Raw genomic sequence first — 19,610 nt, 5'->3', positions numbered from 1 at the left:
GGCAAAAACACTCACGTTGAGTACGGACACTGTATGTATTAAATACATGCATTAGCCAACTACTGAATTGGGGAATATCATGCTTTTCTAATCTGTTGCAGTTGTCATGAGTGCTCACCTTCCTCCAAACAACTCATAGTAGTCTTGCACACATTCCGTGTTGAGCAAGAACCAAATGCAACCAACCCCCTTCTTTGAAGGTGTCAAACATTTGCCTGTAGCTTTTCACAGCTTTTGCTTCCTTCAACGCTGCTTTGTCATCTTCTGACATTGTTTTTGTAAAAAAAAAAAAAAAAAAAAAAAAAAAAACTATAAACAAATGGACACCCAGACCTCATTCATCATACCCCATTTATTTGCAGGGTTACATGAAAATGTGACATGTATACTTACAATCAACACAATTTTCATCAAAAGCGTTCTTTTAATTCAGCTGGTGTAAACAATAATAAGACACCAATTCTTGAATTCATTCAACAACATCATGGTCGATCCCAATGTGACGCAGGAACGTGTTATTTGAGTAACAAGACGGATGAAGCTTTTTGTTTTAAAACAGCAAAACCACTAAAAGCATAAAAGCGGAATTCAGTTTTACTCATGTTTGAAATGTGACGTTACTGGCTAAGAAAATAAAACACACACACACAGTGATTGTATCAAGTTTAAAAGACTAAAGCAGTCATTACCAAAACTTCTATAAATCTAAAATATTTTGAACTTTCATTGCATTGCATGTCACAACATCAGATACGAGTCATTTCCCAACAGAATGTTTGCACACTGCTTCGTCAAGATGACAATGCTTTGTGGATTATGTTCACCAATTGGCAATAAGAAGTTGTTTTTGTGTCAAAACAATCCTTATACAGGCAGTTATATTCATACAGTCATGACTACAGTAACATAACATGATAAATAGGACTGACAGTAGAATATGATCAATGGCATGATCATTAGAGAGCTTGAAGAGAACCTGAAAGAGTTGTAATGTGGTCAGTTAGTCGCCGGAGGATGTGCAAACTGTGCGAAAGGTTTGGACACCCATACCAAAAACCTGAGAAAGAATGAGTGTTTGCGTCTGTGTCAAAGTGTGTGTATGTGTGTGTGTACGTGTGTCTGTGTGTGCTAGCAGCACGACCAGTTCAGAGAAGGTACACCAGTGTTAAAGTATGTTACTGTTCTGTGAGAACAACTTGCTTTTTTCCTTGCTGGCAAAAAGTAAAAAATAGAACATCGTGGTACATACATATAAAAAAAAAACGGGAAGGAGTCGGGGTTAAGATATTTGTGCATTATTAAAAAAAAAAAAAAATCACGCACACACATTTGCAGCCACTTTCAAGCTGAAAGAAATTCAACAAGCACCCACAGAACCCGCCAACCGACAAAATACTCTTGCCATTCAACATTCCACTGACCCTCACTTTGTTTCCTGATCCGCTTTTGTGACATTTCTATGGGCTGACAATGCAAATATCAAACATTTTCTAGAATTACCGCCGCACTATAAACAGTACATCGTAGTCATCTAGCCATCTATACATTCCTTACATCGTCAATTTATCCTCACACAGGTTCAGTAATCCTCTATAGAGTGGGTGTAAGAATACTTTATGCCCTGGCATCTTAAAACTCAAGTATGCAACTTGATAAAACATGCATATAAGACTTAGCAATAAAATTACAATTAAATACAGAATATTGGTAGCGTAATTCTATGCCAAATGAACTGATGAATCGTGCTGGTGGGACTAAAGCCACCTATTGCAAGCGTGTACGATTACTGTCACTTTGATATTCGAAAAAAAAAAAAAAAGGTACGAGACCTTGACGACTAACAACCACCATGTCAGAAACATCAAGGGAGTGGCAAAAACTTTTCATTTTCATCATTGCCGCAGCACCGGTATCAGCCCATGATGGTGATGAATGCCTTTAAGTGTGCTTGACCCAAAAAGTTGCAAAGACCATTAGAATCCTGCTACTGGTCTGCAGTTGCTCGGGGCATCCGTTGGATGGCAGTATAACGTTTGGAAAGCCTGCAACCATGGCGGCACTAAGTGGCAGTTAGTCATGACTCATTTGTTTGGTGTCTGCAAGAGCATCAGTGCACACTCGACGTGTTCGTGAATGCGGCCCCGCTTGTGCTTCACAAGTCCATAAAGTGGAATAAAAATCCATTTTAGGCATCGAGACGACTCTTAAAAGGAAGGGGGCCTCAACTCTGGTCACACAGTGGCCGCTGCATGGAATCTGCAGTCCGTTCACTGATCAGTCCCAGTCATAGATCAACATTTTAGAACCTAAAAGCAGCAATTTCAATCCATCAGTTCACAGAAGGAGGATAGCTTTTGTGCATATCCAGGGCGGGGTGTCCTCATTCCTAGCATTGCCTCCTTCTGAGTACTTAGTTGAAGTATACTGTACCCACCACATGATCGTTCATGCTTTGTTCTGATATGCCAAAATCGATCGCAATGTTTTATCGGCGAACAGCAGCTATAACAGACCAAATTTTGAGTCATGGAAGTGTTGTTCAGTTAGATATTCCAAAAGACACTATGGCCTTCTCATATTGTCAGTGAATATATTGTCATTCAAGCAGAATGCAGGCCATTTGTGAAAGAGATGAATATTTGTCTTGCATCATTTTGTGTTTTATACTTCAATTGACAGCTCATGTCACGGTAGTTTAAAGCAGTTGGATTGAACAATCAAGCAGATGGGTGAATACTTCTTACGGACACGGCGAGGGACAACGAGGACTCTCAGGCAGTCCTCTCTTCAATAGTGGGCTTGTTGCTGGGGAGAGGCTGTGCCGCATACACACTTCTACTGAGGCTGTCCACACTTTGGAAATAAGGGTGGCTAAGTGCAGCAAATGCAGAGATCCTCCTGGAGGGATTGAAGGCGAGGAATTGCTAGACAGATGGGAAGAAAAAAAAAAAGGATGACAAAATGAACACTAAGCATCGTGGACCATAAAAAATGAATTGAATTTAGGTCAAAGTTAAACGTTGATTTCATATCCGAGTCAAGGTACCATTGCACAATACTACTTTGTGCATACCAATAAGAGGGCCCGCCCTTGCTCGTCTATGTCAGGAACTAAGTCTTCTATTGGCTTAGCAGGCTGTGGGATGAAGGCACTCTGTGGTAGGGCCACTTCTTGGGGCCAGTCCTCTGCTGAAGGTACCCCGACAACACTGTGGGGAGGACAGCAAGTGTTCTCTTCATTCACTCTAAATGATGAGAGTTGTCAAAGAGCCATCCTGACATGCAAATACTCACTCAAAAATCTTTCCCAGCTGATCAACATCTGAGTTACCGAGAAATAGAGGTCTGCAAAAGAAAAGAAAAACATTTGAGTGTCAATCACTCCTGCTCAGGGGAGGAGCAAGACCTGATATAATTATCTGGCCGGGCACCTGGTCCAAGCATATTTCACTAGCTCCGACAGTGATCTGCACGGGATTTTCACAATCAATAGTGCAACTGTTTTTCTGACCTATTCTTGACCTAGTTTTCATGGTAAATATACACTATATTACGTATATACATATATATGTATATATAAACTGAACATTTTATTTTCCCTGAGGCAAAATGGAAAGGGGGACTTCTTAAGGGAAGAAGTCTCACACTCGCATCTCCATCTTGTGCATTCAGCACTGTGAAGTTGTATTGGTAAGTGAAAAAGGGAGGAGAGCGGCAGTAAGACTGCTGGTGGTTACTGTGGCTTTGGCGCGTCTTTGAAGGCCCGTGGGCGTCCATGCCTGCTTTGGCACACACATAAATTCCAGTAGTCAGCATCAGGCCAACTTTGCCGTCAGTAACGCCGGACGGAAAAAGCCGAAGAATCCTGTGTGCGCATTCACTCGCTCTCGCTTTCTTGGTGAACGCGAGTCATAAAATAGGAGGGAGCGGCGTGTGAAAGAAACGTGTGATTATCCGAACAGAGAAAGAAGCATGGGAACCAGACCTTCCTGCTGGAGGAAAGAAGGAGGTGTTGATGTCAAAGGCTTAATTTGAACAATACCCTTTGTGCCCAACAAATGTGGTACTTGTGAAAATATGTAAGCAGGTTCTATTTTTAGTATGGAACACAAGATAGAATGCACATCTTAACTGTTTTCTTTTATCTGAGCCTCAAAACTGTTGGAAAGTGAAGCTGTTCCATGACATATCTTGTCCCGTTCCTGTTCAGCTTTTGCAAAAGGGAGAAACAATGCTTCGAGAAAGGTAAGCCGTTAGACAGTGTAGACTGCGGCTTGGCACCCGCGACAGTCATCATAATCAAAGCGTTAATTAAATCAATACAGAATTTATTACAGCTATTCAAATTGAATTAATGAGACTTTGTATGGCTTCTTTAAACACCTTTGGGGAATACAAAAGAAAAAAGCCTTCTCGCGGGCCTCTGAACTGTTCTTAATCCATTTAAGATCCAGTTTTTGAAGATTCACCTACAGCAAAGCCATCATGCCGAAACAAGTCAGACTGATAATTCAGCGAGTCCATTTTTAAACCTGCTGTGGTTTGCTGGTTTGTTCGTGAGGGCCACAGGTATGCACACACACACACACACACACACACACACACACACACACACACACACACACACACACACACACACACACACACACACACACACACACACACACACACACACACACACACACACACACACACACACACACACACACACACACACACACACACACACACACACACACACACACACACACACACACACACACACACACACACACACACACACACACACACACACACACACAGGCAAGTGGTCTGTATTTGCGAACGTCGTACTGCCATTCCCATTGGGATTGTTTCCTTTTGCAAGATTTGCATGAGCGTATACCGTACAGTATTTCTGGCCCCCCCACCCATTATACACACACACACACACACACACACACACACACACACACACACACACACACACACACACACACACACACACACACACACCGAGTGATATGCTGGGTTGGGAGAGTCAGCTGAGTCATACTTCCTTCGGTGCCAATAGTTCTCTGTCCCACATTCCACTGCAGCAACCTCTGGAATGCTTGTGTGTGTGTGTGTGTGTGTGTGTGTGTGTGTGTGTGTGTGTGTGTGTGTGTGTGTGTGTGTGTGCATGTGTGTGTGTGTGCGGTTGCACGTGAGTGTCAAGTTAAGTGGGAAATAGCGAGAAAAAGAACATTTGTCTGATGTGGTGATGCATTTTTTTGTCAATTTAAAAATAGTAAAACAAACACGTGCGCAAGAGGTGTTGGTGGAGATTTATCAATCGAAAAGCCTCCGGCGTGACAGACTGTGAGAAAGTCAACATGGATGTGAGGCTTCTGCCGGACCATTAACACAACACGGTCGACCTTTTAAGATTAGAGGAATGTCAACACGCAGGCGCCTTTCTTTTTCTCGTTCACTTCCATCCATGACTCACCCCTGACGCTATCCGAGCCATGCAAATGTAGACTTGTATGATATTTGCTCAAATTCCTTTCACAACAATGTAGGCATTAAACATCGGTATGTTTGACGATGAAAGGGAAACTTTTGCCCAAGGGTGATGGCTGTATTCTGGCTCTTCAAAGTTAGATTTGCATTCAAGACACTGAGCATGTGTTTCAGGCTCAGTGTGTTCAAAAGACAATAAAAAAATAAAAAAAACTAGATTTTGAAATTTAGGATCTGATTACGACAAACCGATCATCTAACACCAATTCTGAAATAATCAGTGGGGCTCTTTCTTCGTTCTATCTGGATTTTTACTCGCTCAAATCTTTGATTTGGGGCGGGAAGATTGCAAACAATAGATTTCTCTTCCATTGTTGTGCGCCACTCTTACAGCGTCTCCCAGGTGCCCTTTAATCTCCAACAGGTGGCCTTTTAAAAAGCCATTCATCATCTTGCGTGTCCATTACGGTGTTCTCTGCCTAGCGCTTAGTCCTCAGGCGCAGTTGGACAGTCGAGAGCGCTATAAAAAGTGACATGTTCTAACTGTGTTTGATTCTGACTTCAGATGGAAGACAAAAAAGACAAAGAGGAGCGACTCGGCGTCTTCCTTCCCATGCTGACGGAACAGCACTGCTTGGTGACTTCAATGCTGCTTCATTCAGATTTCTTTTTCCTATGCATACTTGTTCACGGTCCTTTCCACCGCATCTTATGCACACATTGCGGCTCAGTGCGTGTGTGGCGGCTGTTTGAGGGCGGTTGGGGAAGGAAGTACGAATTGCCAGCAAGACGACTTCTTTTGGGCACACTACTTCTCTTATCTAAACTAAAGCAGACTGCTACAGTTAGCAAACATTTTATCATCCTTTACATTTAAAACAGTGATAAAATGAATGTGGGGATCCTGACTGGGAAGAAGAAGGAAAACCTTTGAATATGTTTTAGGGAAAATGAAGTTATTAGCTTGGGGTGGCTTTAGCTGCAAAGTCAGTTAGACCGCAAACCGTCAAGCACCTACTGTATATCACCGAGCAGCGTCTTGACACGTGTGCTGCAACCACAGCGAGTTGCCAGTCATTCCTGGAATAGTTTGATAAGCCAACTGTAATGACACTACTCTCACGGCGCACAAAATGCGTCAGAAAAATGTCATTTGCAACGATATTGGCCTATAAAACCATTTAGAACTTCACTATTCAACATGACTACACCGAGGAGGGTGACGGTGCAGAGTGAACTTCTAGCCCACATCCAAGTGTTAACATATTGAGGCTCACCTTCTTCTGAACATCTCAGCAAAGATGCAACCCACGCTCCACAGGTCCACTGGGGTAGCGTAGCTCGACTGCAGCAGGACCTCTGGGGCTCGGTACCACAGTGTCACCACCTACGTCATTCAGAGTGAACACTTGTCAGAATAAAATAGGCGGACTTTTTTTTAAATTTATTGTCACATATACATTAGGCATTCTGCATTGCATTCAAAAGACAATATTCCACAACAGCCACTTCAAACATGATTTTCAGGTTCCTTTGTGCTCCTCTAATGGAAGTGATGAGCGCGTACAAACGTAGCATGCCACAAAAGCAGCGACACAAGGGGAAGCCCTCCGGCAACAACTCAGTGACCCCTTGTTTTAACGGAATGATTCCAGGTGCTTTATCATCAACCTGTTGCTCTTGTTCCACCTCCCCAGGCACCACAGCACACTGATCAAACTCAAAATGAGAGTAGCGGTGAGCAAAGTGAGTCACCCACATGTATAATGCTTGTATTCAGCTTGAGCGAGTACAAGGTTACAAGACCGTGAGGTCTTATGTTTTACTTGTATGATCATTCATTAAGTTATCTAATACTGAGCTTTAAAAACGTGTTAAATATTGGATGAGGTTTTTCAACTCCGCTGGTGAGCTTTCAATTTGATCAATCTCATGGATCCTTCTGATTAGGCCAATCACACATATCAGTCACATTTCTACTTTTAAACTCGGACTATTATTAGAGTCAAGGATTGCATTTTGTAGATGTGAGATACTCTCATCTCCTGTTTCCTGCTTAAGTGGAAATGAGGGCGGAAGCTGGGCAAGTAACCTCTGAAAGCCTGACTTTGGGAAGTTTTTTTTCACATTTTTATATGATACAGGCTAACTGCTTCCTTAAAAAAAAAATACATACGACAACATTATTAACTAGGCTGTTGTCCAAATAGTCCACTTAGTCTTATTATCGTTGCCACTCGCAGGGCTAAAATGTTTGACGGCAGTCGCTGTATTGAGTATGCAGCCCTGCAGACTTAAAAGTAGTGAGCACATGCGTGCACGTCCGCACGCGGAGCCTTCTAAGAAGAACCACAGACCTGAAGCTTGCAGTATATCCGCTGCAGTGCAATTCAGTCATTCGAAAACCTAAAATCCTAGCCGCAAGCGCAGATAGCGCCGACATTTATAATCACTCGTGGCCGTGTGCACATGTACAAAAACACACCGGAAAAAAGATGGGGTGATTGAAGTTTCTGGACGCTATTTTTGAAGTAGTCAACCTATAGCCGGGTGGTCACTCATTTAGCTTCCGAGCTGCACGATGAACACAATCTCATAACATCATTCTTCAATAATGAGTCCTTTTCCTACGACATTTCTGGGCTTTTCTCTCTCTATTTATTGTCCGAGTCACTTTGTAATTTGCTCTTCTGCTTCGTGTGGTTCATCAGTGACTGTGAATAAATATACAGGTAGTGAGTCAATGAGAAGACAGGAAAAAGGAAGTTAGTTTTGTTTCTATGCTCTGCTCTTTTATGTCGTGAGCATTTACCCTTCTCCCACACGGTAACACAAACACCAGAGGGGGGTCAGACCAAGCCGAGGGAGAAAAACCTAAAGAGTTAGTCAGTATGTGTGTGGTGTATGAGGCTGACTCCAGATTAAAGGACAACATTCTGAGAATTCCTTTCGGCTGAGAGCATCCTCCCCCTCACCGCGGCTAACGCTGTCCTCCACTCTCACTGCTGAGCTCTCTGCCCCGGAGGACCTCGAGACCTCCCGGGTCAGACCTCCGTGCGACTCGCGGAGCCTGGACCTGCGCCACCAGCGTTCAGAAGACAATAGCGTGCGTGCATGCCAGTACGTGGGTGTTTGTTAGTGGATTGCATGTGACTGGCCGAGTACCTGCCTTTGCCTGGATGAAAACGTTTCGGTGCCAAAAGTGTTTGTGTGTGGCTCCCAATGAATGCTAGTTATCTCAAACATGTGTCTGATGTTTTAAAGGCTAATTGCAGTTTATTATCAGTCATCCCTGAGGGTAGTTTAACATTAAACATACTCAAGATAGTTGATAGCAAAGATCAGTTGAGCGTGTGTGGCACTGACACGGCCATTGATTTATGGATCTAACGCCTTGAAAATAGAGCGAGCAGGTGGTTAAAAGCTTGACAATATTCAGTCATTTAGTGCAGAAAAAGTGCAGCCAATGTTTGCCGTTCAGACGTTTCTCAGCTTGTACACATTATCAGTCTTAGGTCAGAATGTGATTACATTCCAGAGAGCAATTCAGCACAAATTAAAGTCTCCCAAAGTGAATCTCAGAGGAAAGGGGATAAAAGGTTCAGGGTGTGTAGGCACACCACATATGGGAAGAGCAGAGGATATAGAAAATAATTACGAGGAAAAACGGCCCGAGAGTCCCGTTCGGCCTGTTCTGTCGCGACAACATTTTACGACAGGCTCACTACTTTCCCGCTGCAATTTATAGTCACAACAATGGCACCGCACCTGGCATGACAATATTTTAAGACTCGCTCACTACTTTCCTTCTGAAATTTATAGTCACAACAATGGCACCGCACCTGGCCAAGAAAGGACATAAAAGGGAGATTAAAGGAGATATTGATATATGGCTGCAGGGAAAAGTGCAAGAGCAGCAGACAAACTGTATACAGTAAAAGTGAGTGTTGCCAAAGTATGCACAGCATACAGGAATGCTGCATGAGGCCCTCAGCAAGTGAAACAAAGACAGCACAGTCAGTGGCTCTCTCTCCCCTGTGCTACCACATCCGCACATCATTAGCTGGAAAATTCCACATATATGCCGTCATTTTTTCTCCCCCCCCCCCCTTCTTCCTGCTACGGACACAGCTTCCATATCCCGTTGCACTTTTGTGTGTGCACATGCACGACTCCCGCTGTTTAGAATCCCCACCACCTGGAGCGACGCCAAAGACTGGTGACAATTAATACAGTTTGGCTCGGGATAGAGCCGCCATGCTAGTGAGATGTTGTATTCGAAGAACCACAGGGCACAGAAGGGCGAATATAAATACTAACACTGGAAGCAAAGCCATTGCCCGCATTTGAACACATCTGTCTGTGAAAATAGCGAACTAAATGTGCAAGCTCAAGTTGTGGGACAGCTCCTTCGCTCTTGGCCGCAGTCAAACCATACAGGCTTTTCCTTTTTTTTCCCATGTGGAGCTGTTTGAGGAACTATCTAAACAGTCCCAGAGTGTGCTACACGTGCTCTCCTGCGTTGAACCCCCCCCCCCCCTCCTCCCACCGCCTTCCTGGTCTCCATTGTTTCCGTTTACAAATAGCAGAAATGCATTTGAACTAAACCGATCGATCCGTAAAAGAAATTCAATGTCTGTATTTTTGTAATTGCAGAGGGATGCCTTAATTCAGAAAATACCTTCAATGAGGGAATAAAATGAGTCTGCTTTCACAAGGACCTACAGAGGTGTCTGCAGTCTATCCTCAGGGATACTAAAAGAACTTTGATATTCTGTTCATACGCTACAAAGAAAAACAAACAATAGCATGTGGTTAAATTCTGTTGTTAGATTTAAGCTCATTTTCGTCAATCAAGGAAAAGCTACATTGTGATGGAGATGAAACAAATCTCAACGGGACATGTTGGATTTAAAAACAAAGGCCCACCTCTTTCCTCTGAGGCATGTCAGATTAACCCATCAGATTTGCCCATCTGCCTGTCACTCATGGCGGGTCAATGAAGCCGTAGCCAGACCGGGTCATTAAAATGCCATTAACAAAGCAACTGCCCCCCAGGGACTACCAGAGGAGGCCTAATGGAGGCCTCTGTACCACCCTGTTGGGTGGTCTCCCTTGCTCTCTCTCTGAGGGAGGGCCAAAATATTCAAAACTTGGTGATGTCAGTCACATGCAACCGTGCAGGTCGACTTTCAGGTCAACATTTTTGTTACGAGCGGAGCAGAGCGGCACCGATGACCCCCCTCGGAGGTCTTAGCATAGCTTTTCTGTTTTAGTATAGATTTACAACTACCGCTCGCAGATCACGAGAATCCAGACTGAGAAGCCATCTTTGTCAAATCCCTTCAGTGCCTCGCCGATTCAACCAATATTTGAACACGTTTGAAAAAGTTTGATGAGCGTCTTATCACTTTTCTCGTGATAAAGAGCACAGAGTAAGTATCAGTTGGTAAGACTGAGACTAGAAGAGGAGCTGGGGGGGGGGGACCTCTGAACAGCTTTATGCAAATGATCACAATGTCATTTTAAAAGTGCAAAATGAATCACTGAGAGAGAAGTGCTTTGTTTCCTTGAGCAACAGCAGTTCTCTACAGCCCCTCTGTCTGCCAATAACGGTGCCATTCGGTGACTAAATAACTAACTGCTGCTCTGTGTTGGGCAAGGGGGAAGGAAGATCCTCTTAACTGCTGCGGCACTTTGTGGACATGCAATGCACTCGTCTTTTAACCAAAAGAAGCTCACGGTGGCTAAATGTATATTCAAGGAACGAAATGAGTGTGTGCGTGGGTGTGCAAAGTAGTTCAAAACTGAAATGCCTTTGTGCGTGCAAATGACTCACAGGTCGCAATATGTGTCACAGATACCTCAAGGTGAATTTCCTTATTAGAATGCAACCTCATAAATCATCCCCTTGCCAGTCATACGAGTGTTTCGGCAGAACAAAACACCCAGTGTACAGAACATTGTGGAAACCATTATGTAAATTTGAAAGTCATTTCTGATTCTGACATTTCAGATGCTGTATGTTGCGGTACGCACCAAAGGTTGCTTAAAAAATGACGCACAAAAAAATGACTGAGCAACATTTGCTGCCTGTGCAAATCTTTAACGTCTCATCTCTCCCTAATTCAATGATTTCCAAAGAGTCCTTCAGTCTCCATTTTATCTGGTCATCAGAGCCCACAAGCTCAGCAGTGGCACATCAAAGTGCCGACAGCGGGAAAGGGAGGGGCGCCTGTGTCTCCTCATCTGTTCCATCCCTGTCCACTATTGCCACTGTGGAATTCCCGAGAAGGGCCACAGGGGCCCTCGGCTCTCACTTTACACTGAGAAACTCGATCATGTGACCCGTTGCAGCCGAACTGCTCGCTCATTTTCTATGTTGTATTGCTCAATTAAAAAAAAAAAAAAAAAGGGGGGAGAAGACAAGCAAAGATTTGTTTGACTAGGAAGGCCAAATAGTTTCATCCGGTGCTATCTCGCAAGGTGAGTAACTGGAAGGTGGGACTTTATTAGTCATGACTCACCACAGAAGTGAGCGCCATCTGGAAGCTGTAGATGCGGGCGAGACCAAAGTCGGCTAGTTTAATCTGTCCTCCGCTGGTGACCAGGATATTCTGCGGTTTTAGGTCACGGTGAACCACGCGGTGCGAATGCAGGAAATCCAGCCCCTGGAGGAGCTGATACATCATATCCTGGAAGAAAACAAGAAGTCAATAAATATTAGATAGGATCAAAAAGTGACCACGCAGCAACAATAGCTGCAGCATCACATTGGATCAAACTGTCATGAGCATCCCTGACATAGGCAGACACAGTTTTGGTCGTAGAAGAGTTAACGGAGGAGGCCTGCGTCTTTTCTTGTCGACTGTGGCAGATGTTTGATAACTGACACACACACAAATGATAGAGGGAGGCCCCGCTCTATACAAGCACGGAGGGAGCTCTGTTTCATAGCAGCTGCTCGGCCGGAGTTAATTGGCGTTCCCTCTCATTTTATGACCACAGGCTGACCTCAGAAATGGCCATAGGCGCTGCATCAATAACGCTTGAGCTAAAGTAAACTAGCGCGGGGAGAACGCAACTATGTCGAACCAGCTTGGACTTGTTCCGTTTGCTCCCAAAACAGGTCTTGCACCTGTAAACGAGTAACGAACGACTGATAAAGAAAGGGCTGGTTTTGGCTCTCCAATAAAGCTCATAGCGAAAGGGGCAGAGCTTGGCTTTTGGGCCGATTATGGTATTCCAATAAAAGACCAGCTGACATATCCAAATTCAGAAGCGGAAGGGCTGGATGTATACTGTGTGCGTATGAAAGCCACAAAAGAAAAACACTTTTCGGGGGGAGCTTGGTGTGCCTTATCCCAGCCTTGACATACATATGCACCCCCTCTCTCCTGTAAATACCCACCAGCCTCCCACCCTCCCCGAAAAGTCCCCAGCCAAGACCTCACAAGTGACATGGAGCTGAGCCCACAGCTCTATTCACTAGCTGACCAGCTGGTGAGTGAGTCAAAGAGGCCTGCACACTCAAGCAGAAAACATTAGCAAGCGGCGCGGGGCTGGCTGCTGCGCGGCGCAGGGGATGAGACACCCCACCGCGTACTGTGGGCACGAGGAGCCGGGAGCGTGCGTGTTTGTGTACTCGCAAACGTCGCGTCCCTTGGCCCCCGTGCTCGCGTAAACACAGTACACGACATTCTAATTTGTGTGCACCGCAGCTTGTCGGGGGTCGAAGTTTGTGCGTGTATGTGAAAATGTTAAGTGTGTGTGTGTGTGTGTGTGTGTGTGTGTGTGTGTGTGTGTGTGTGTGTGTGTGTGTGTGTGTGTGTGTGTGTGTGTGTGTGGCAGGGGGGTGTTGGAGGGGGGTCCTGACCAAGGGCAGGCAGGATGCATAAACAGACCTTCCTTTCTACATCTCCATCCAGCCATGACCTAGTGAGGAGGGCAGCAGACAGACAGGGTCATAGAACAGAGGGAGGCAGTTGGTTATTTTATGTGTGTATGTGTGTGTGTGTGTGTGTGTGTGTGTGTGTGTGTGTGTGTGTATGTGTGAGTGCTGACACAATAGCAGCCCCCCAGTCAGTTCCTCTCTGCTTTAAATAACCATTTTGCCGTACTTCCTTTCAGCAGGATTTGCTAGTAAACACTAATTACCTCAGAAGTGTGACTCTTGGACAAACACAAACAATGATGGCCTCCCTGGCCTCAGCACCTTCCTCTCTGATGTATCAATTTCCACTACAACTGAGTCATGTCAAACAATACAGCGATCGTGGTTGACAGCCAGGCCAGTAAAAATATACTCCGTTGCAAAATGAAATTTAAACTTTTACATAGTTGAACCTTAAACTTAAATCAGTGGGCACCAGAAAAGTCCTCAGGTCAACTTGGCTTGGAAGAGACACAAAAAGGCAACAGGTTTGACCCCTTTGCCCCTCCTCCCAAAAGCAGGAGTACCAGGAAAAAAAAGTGGTAAGCCCTCTGCAAGATGCAGCCACAACATGGCTTTCTGGGTATGCTTCCTTTTCTAATGCAAATGCACCAAAGGCAGCCATATTGTTTATTGTAGCGAGGCACAATATGGGACATCTGCCGGTTAGCGTTAGTGTAATTCCCTCCCCATGCTTCATTAACCTCCCCCTTTATAGGCTCAGAGAATAGAGCTGTGGTAGCCTGGATGACGGCAGCCGAGAAGGGCGGGTGACACCCAAGCGCTGGCCCGGCCGAGGCGCACCGAGCCTGGGCTAGCTCGGCCGCTTGATGTCCTTCCAGCTCATTTAATTCCTGGAGGAGGGCCTCTTTCATCAATGAGCATGTGGTGGGTCTTGAGGCCGAGTGGGTGGGGCGGGGGCAGAGGTGGACAGGCTGGCAAGGAGTGGGGTAACTGGTTTCATGCTGGTGTAGGCTCCACTATATCTGAGATTTGCTCATATCCAGGAGATTACCATCAATGTAAAATGACAAAAGTGGACCAAATGTAACTCAGAGCTCATTCTGGGGCAATTTGGGGGACAAGGAACTGTCCAGTGTCCTAGAAATAACAAGGGATGGAGCCAGTGTCATATTGTCAATGCATCATTGTCCTTTTGTCTTCCAATGGCTCCAGCTGCATGGATGTTAAGAGAAAGCAAAGCGGGGGTGAAGACGAGCCCCGAAGCAACTCAACCTCCATGGATCTGATGATGGAATGAACAGCATAGCTGTACAATTTGCTCTATGAAAATTGATTTCAGAAAAATATTCTATTTAAAAAATGCCAATGGAGAAACCAATGAAAAAAACTGAAACACACTATGCACTGTGTGATAGAATAATCCAAGCAAGAAATTGCAGGGTTCGACACTGTCGTTTGCTAAACCCCCAATAAAGGCCTGAGGTTAGATCCACCTATTTCGTCTATGCTTACAAAGTTTATCACCAATATTGCAGCTCGAAAGAACATTCGCACGTAAACTTTGCCCCGGGGTGGAAAAAAAACTACAGATACTCTCGCTTCCACAAGGTCTCCATTTCAAAACTGACACTTAAACTCAGAGGCCTAAAAATTGAGCAATAACTCCCCGGTATTGTGTATGTTAAATCACGGGACCTAGGGGTGAAATACGATTAAGAGTTCTAAAAAAAAAAAAGAGGTTTGAGGGAAAGATTAAAATAAAAAGAGCCAGTCACAGAGGAAGGGTTAATGGCGCGTCCAGTTCCGACCTTTGGGCAAATTGTAAGTGAACACTCAGAGGATTTTATCGAGCGCGCTAGAGTAACCAATGAAGGGACTTCCTTGGGCTCATAATGGCCACACACAATTTAACAGTTACATAAATGTAAAACGTTTGATCAAAAACACCCAGTCAGTATCTTCTCATAAATTAGTAGTCGCAAGTCATTACCTTGATAGTTTCTGGCGGCACGCCGGGGTCAGGGGCTTTCTCTAAGTAGGTAGTCAGGTCTTGATCCACATGCTCAAAGACCAGGGTGAGTTTGGTTTCGCGGTTCGTCCGAGACACTGTACACACATCAAAAAGCCTGGAAGAGGAGGAAAAGGAGAGATCAATACAACTGATAGCGCGCAGCAAACAAAAAGGACTTAGAGCTAGCAAAGTTCAATCCATTACATTTGACATCACATGACGTCAACAGATCTTGTGAGACAACGCCACAAATGGGTTTGGCTGTTTTCCTTTTGTTGTTGTTGTTGTTTTCGGGAGGTCGCCACAATGATGGCGATGACAAAAAGTGGGAACCAGAAGTGGAACTTACTGCAACATAGGAAAGAGCCTGACAGCTCAAAACACCACAGAATTGCTTTGCTAACGCCTTCCTGTTCCGTCGCCAACTATGTGCCTGTTGGGCATAGTGTGGTAACAATACTTCATTTCAGTGTCACGTTAAAATATTTGAGGGAGAACGCTTTTAAACATTATAGGCTACCAAATCCGAAACATCAGTATTTATGGTTGTGCCAGACTTGGTGAAAAGCTGAAGCCAAGAATCCAGATTATGTCAGCAACCTGCCAGAGCAGGCTTTGGTGAAAAGCTAAAACAAAAACTATGCAGTGTGTCCTCATCAAAGAGCTGGGGAACACAAGCAGCATTCCTCGGCCAGTGCTATGACAACTCCTGATGCTGTTTGGCATGTTAAAGGGATCTGCCGCAAGGGCTTCCTTCATCTTCTGTGGCCGTAGCGCTGGAGGCAAAGCCGACCGTAATGGAAACCTAGCGGCCATGAACTGTGTTGACACTCATTGGTTATTGCCAAGGCATGACCTCATAAAGCATCTCCGGTATCGTCTTTTGAAATCAATGTCAAATATTAGCTCAGCTCAAGTGAATGATTAAATATTACTTTGCAGACATGACAATCGGTCTTTATCCATTTATGTAAAAACTACAACTTGAAATCCCTTCATGTCAAATGGAGTTAAGGAAAATGTAAGTATGAGGGCTTTATTGTCATATTTAATCAATTACACTAATCTTTATAGGTTATTTAAATGACTTGCATGTGAAAGAAGACGACATTTCTTTTTTTTCTCCCGCATGTCCACGTTGACGCTCTTGCAAGAGCAGGATTGGAAACGTGCTGTGAATGAGAGATGCTTCGTTCAAGCTATTTGTCCTGTGTGATGTCAAAGAATAAATGATGCCCTCCTCTCGAAGCGTTGAGGTTAAATGCCCCTCACAGCTCGATTGGCGGCCTACAATGGGGGCTCTCAGCAGACACTGAACATATGGAATGAATAATGGAGCTCATTACCAACATCCAGGGGTTGCCGGGAGTCTCACAAGAGGTCCACAATGCACCCTTCCTGCTTTGAGCTGCCTGCTTGTATCGTTTGGCTCAACCGGTGGATCCGTGCACCGATTCAAAAACCTTTCAACGATTGCAGAAGAGAATCTAACGTGTCGCTTCCCCACTGGCAGATTTAGCCACTAAACTGAAATGACCCGGGTTTTAAAATTAGCCATGTTTATGGTCAGGTTAAAAATAATCCCTATCTTGATTGTGTTAGGACAGAGTCATCATTTCTCATTATTCATTATTGTTAGAAGCAAGACTGTGAAAGGCATGGTTCTGTCACGTCCGTTGAGGAATTCCCCGACTCGTAATACTGGCATGTATAACCCACTGGTTATTGTTTGAAACAAATGTGAAACAAAATGGAGTAAGTACAGAGTTGACAATGGAATTCATCAAAACCTACCAGAGGCGAGGCATGGGTCAAATATAAATGGAAATTTGAAACACATAGTGAAACCAAAAGAAATTCATATCCTGGTCAACTTTGAGTTAGCGTTTTGCTTTGTTTCTATATGCTACTTTAGAGTTTGCGTTCCAGTCCCAGCTGCTTAAAAATATGTTGAGGGAATCACAACACAAATGTCATTGAGCATTGTTTGTATTTGCATTGTTAGTATGAGCTGAGCGATAAATTGGAAATATGCAACAATTATGTTTGTCAGTTAACGGTTGACTATGTGCCAAACTGCTGCTTGCTATGAAGTGACGTGACTTCACGGCCCCATGAATTGCTTGCATCTCATATTTTGCTGTATCGTGATGAGGGAGTTGAGAATGACTGAATGATTCTGAACACAGGCATGGAGAGCTGCACATATTAGAACAGATTATTTCTTAACGTGAGTGGTTAGACCATGCACACCTTTTCTCTCAGCCACACTTACCTGACAACATTTGGATGATCAAAAGCTTCAAGCTGCCTCAGTACCGCCACCTCCCGGATGGCCGAGAGAGGCATCCCCTCTTCCTCCGTCTGGACACGAACTCGTTTTAGGGCAACAAATCGTCCCCCGTTCTTCAGATCTCTGGCTTTGTATACTTTTCCATAGGCGCCTTCTCCGATCTCGGCCACGGGCTCATACTGCGTACCAATCGTTTCTTTGTCCATTTTTGCTTATTTTTCCCCCCTCCTCGTCTCTTGTTGAAAATCGTGCGGGGATTCCCAGCGAGGCTGACGAGCCAAAGTTTCTCACCAAGACATATTCACAGGAAATCTTTTGCACGTGCAATGCCTAGATGACAGAGAGACACGGATGGAGGTAGACCCCATCTTTGTCAAAAGTGGTCAAAATGTGCCCCAGGTAGCAATTACAGAACTGTCATCACGTTTTATTCCGACAATCGCTAAAGCAGCCTCGTTGCCTCCCAACTTGCACTCCTCCTCCTCCTCCTGTTACGCTTAACATGTCCTCCTCCTCTTAAAACAAAGTTAAAACACAAGAAAAAACATTACTTAACCCGTCAGCGTTTTTATGCTCGCTCTATGATAAACACAACTTCTGGTGCGTTCAAAGACTCGCCGCAAATGCAAATGTTGCAAGATATGGACTGTCTTGGATTGAAGGAAATTGAAAATAATTGATCAAAAACGAGCGAAAATAAAGTTCAGTCCTTACACGCTAAGTGGTTCCGAGTTCGGTATTTAGCTGCTTCTCATATGTCCATTTTTAGCTAACTTTATGATGAGCTGAGACTTTGTCACCGAGGTCACGCAAACGTTGCGAGCACGTGGCTGTCTCCTGGCTGCATTGTCTAAACTTCAATTGCTTCTAGTCCCTTTAAAACACTACAAAACTCTCATTTAACACATACATCTTCGCGTCATTACCTCAAGAATAGCATTTGCGACGTTTTAATAACATTTTCTTTCTCGATAACTGCAACGGCTATTTTTAACACATTTTAATAGATTAAAATTCAAATAAATTCAATCGTGTGTTTAGAATGCAGATTTTTGCTTGCTAAATATAGCTAAACACCAGTGCAACATCTACACACACTTTTGGTATCACATGCAACACAACTTTTAGTGTTTACCTCGTGTTATGTTGTCAACAGTATGTCGCAACGTTGGCATGTCCGATAAAGTGAGGAGGCACCCGGGTCTCCGATCCAAAAAAAAAAAAAAGGGGTGCTCAAACGCATCCTTGTCCACTGTCCTCCATGCGGGGGGCCACACAGGTAGTTGTTGGACGGTGCATGCTCTAACCCCCCATCCCTCAAACTGCACCAGCCCAGGCAGGGACACTCGAACGGGGGAGGAGGAGGAGGGTGCAGGGGGTGGAGGCGGAGGTTGTTCGAAAGCTATACACAGACACACGTACACACACTGCTCGCAACTGAGTGTGTGTGTGTGTGTGTGTGTGTGTGTGTGTGTGTGTGTGTGTGTGTGTGTGTGTGTGTGTGTGTGTGTGTGTGTGTGTGTGTGTGTGTGTGTGTGTGTGTGTGTGTGTGTGTGTGTGTGGGGTGGGGGGGTGCGCAGGACAAAGGCAAACGCGTGATACAAGCCCTGCAAAGCCACGCTCCTCTTTAGATTTCTCCCTTTCTCTCCCTCTCTCGCCCCCTTTTTTTTTTTTTTTTTTTTTTTTACCCCTTGCATATATCCCCCAAACAAGCCCATGCACCAGCAGCCCCGCTCGGCCGTGTGAGCTCCGTCTCCGCCTGGCTTTCCCACGCCGGCTGAATGTGGCCTGACCCCCTTCAGAGAGGTTTGACACGGAGCGGGGACATTTCCGCATTCCTCCCCGACTACAAAGGCACACCACCTCCTCTTTGCTCTCCCCTCGGCCTCCTCAGTGCTTTACCATTCATAGTACTCCACGCCGGC

General features: G+C 44.7%; 1 protein-coding gene across 4 annotated transcripts; it reads right to left on the bottom strand.

Moving 5' to 3' along the window:
- Positions 1–337: 337 nt before the first annotated feature.
- Positions 338–19,244, bottom strand: cdk6 (cyclin dependent kinase 6). 4 transcript variants are annotated; one of them, XM_085900841.1, is made up of 9 exons: positions 18,821–19,244; positions 18,110–18,200; positions 17,668–18,015; positions 15,372–15,507; positions 12,012–12,179; positions 6,762–6,871; positions 3,295–3,345; positions 3,074–3,209; positions 338–2,924 (listed from the first exon to the last, which is right to left on the bottom strand). In XM_085900841.1, the coding sequence occupies exons 3-9, from the start codon at positions 17,889–17,891 to the stop codon at positions 2,772–2,774; spliced, it is 978 nt and encodes a 325-aa protein (XP_085756967.1). In that variant the 5' UTR covers positions 17,892–18,015; positions 18,110–18,200; positions 18,821–19,244; the 3' UTR covers positions 338–2,771. The 4 variants fall into 4 exon arrangements, with proteins under 4 accessions (XP_085756967.1, XP_085756968.1, XP_085756966.1 ...); XM_085900842.1 differs by lacking the exon at positions 18,821–19,244 and adding an exon at positions 18,400–18,801 and having other exon boundaries at positions 18,110–18,198; XM_085900840.1 differs by lacking the exon at positions 18,110–18,200.
- Between the last annotated feature and the right edge of the window lie 366 nt (positions 19,245–19,610).

This window comes from Syngnathus leptorhynchus, chromosome 20 (assembly GCF_054491065.1).
Source record: "Syngnathus leptorhynchus isolate UIUO chromosome 20, UIUO_Slep, whole genome shotgun sequence".
Classification (NCBI taxonomy): domain Eukaryota; kingdom Metazoa; phylum Chordata; class Actinopteri; order Syngnathiformes; family Syngnathidae; genus Syngnathus; species Syngnathus leptorhynchus.
The sequence above is the reverse complement of the archived record's forward strand: the minus strand, read 5'-3'. Positions and strand labels throughout refer to the sequence as shown.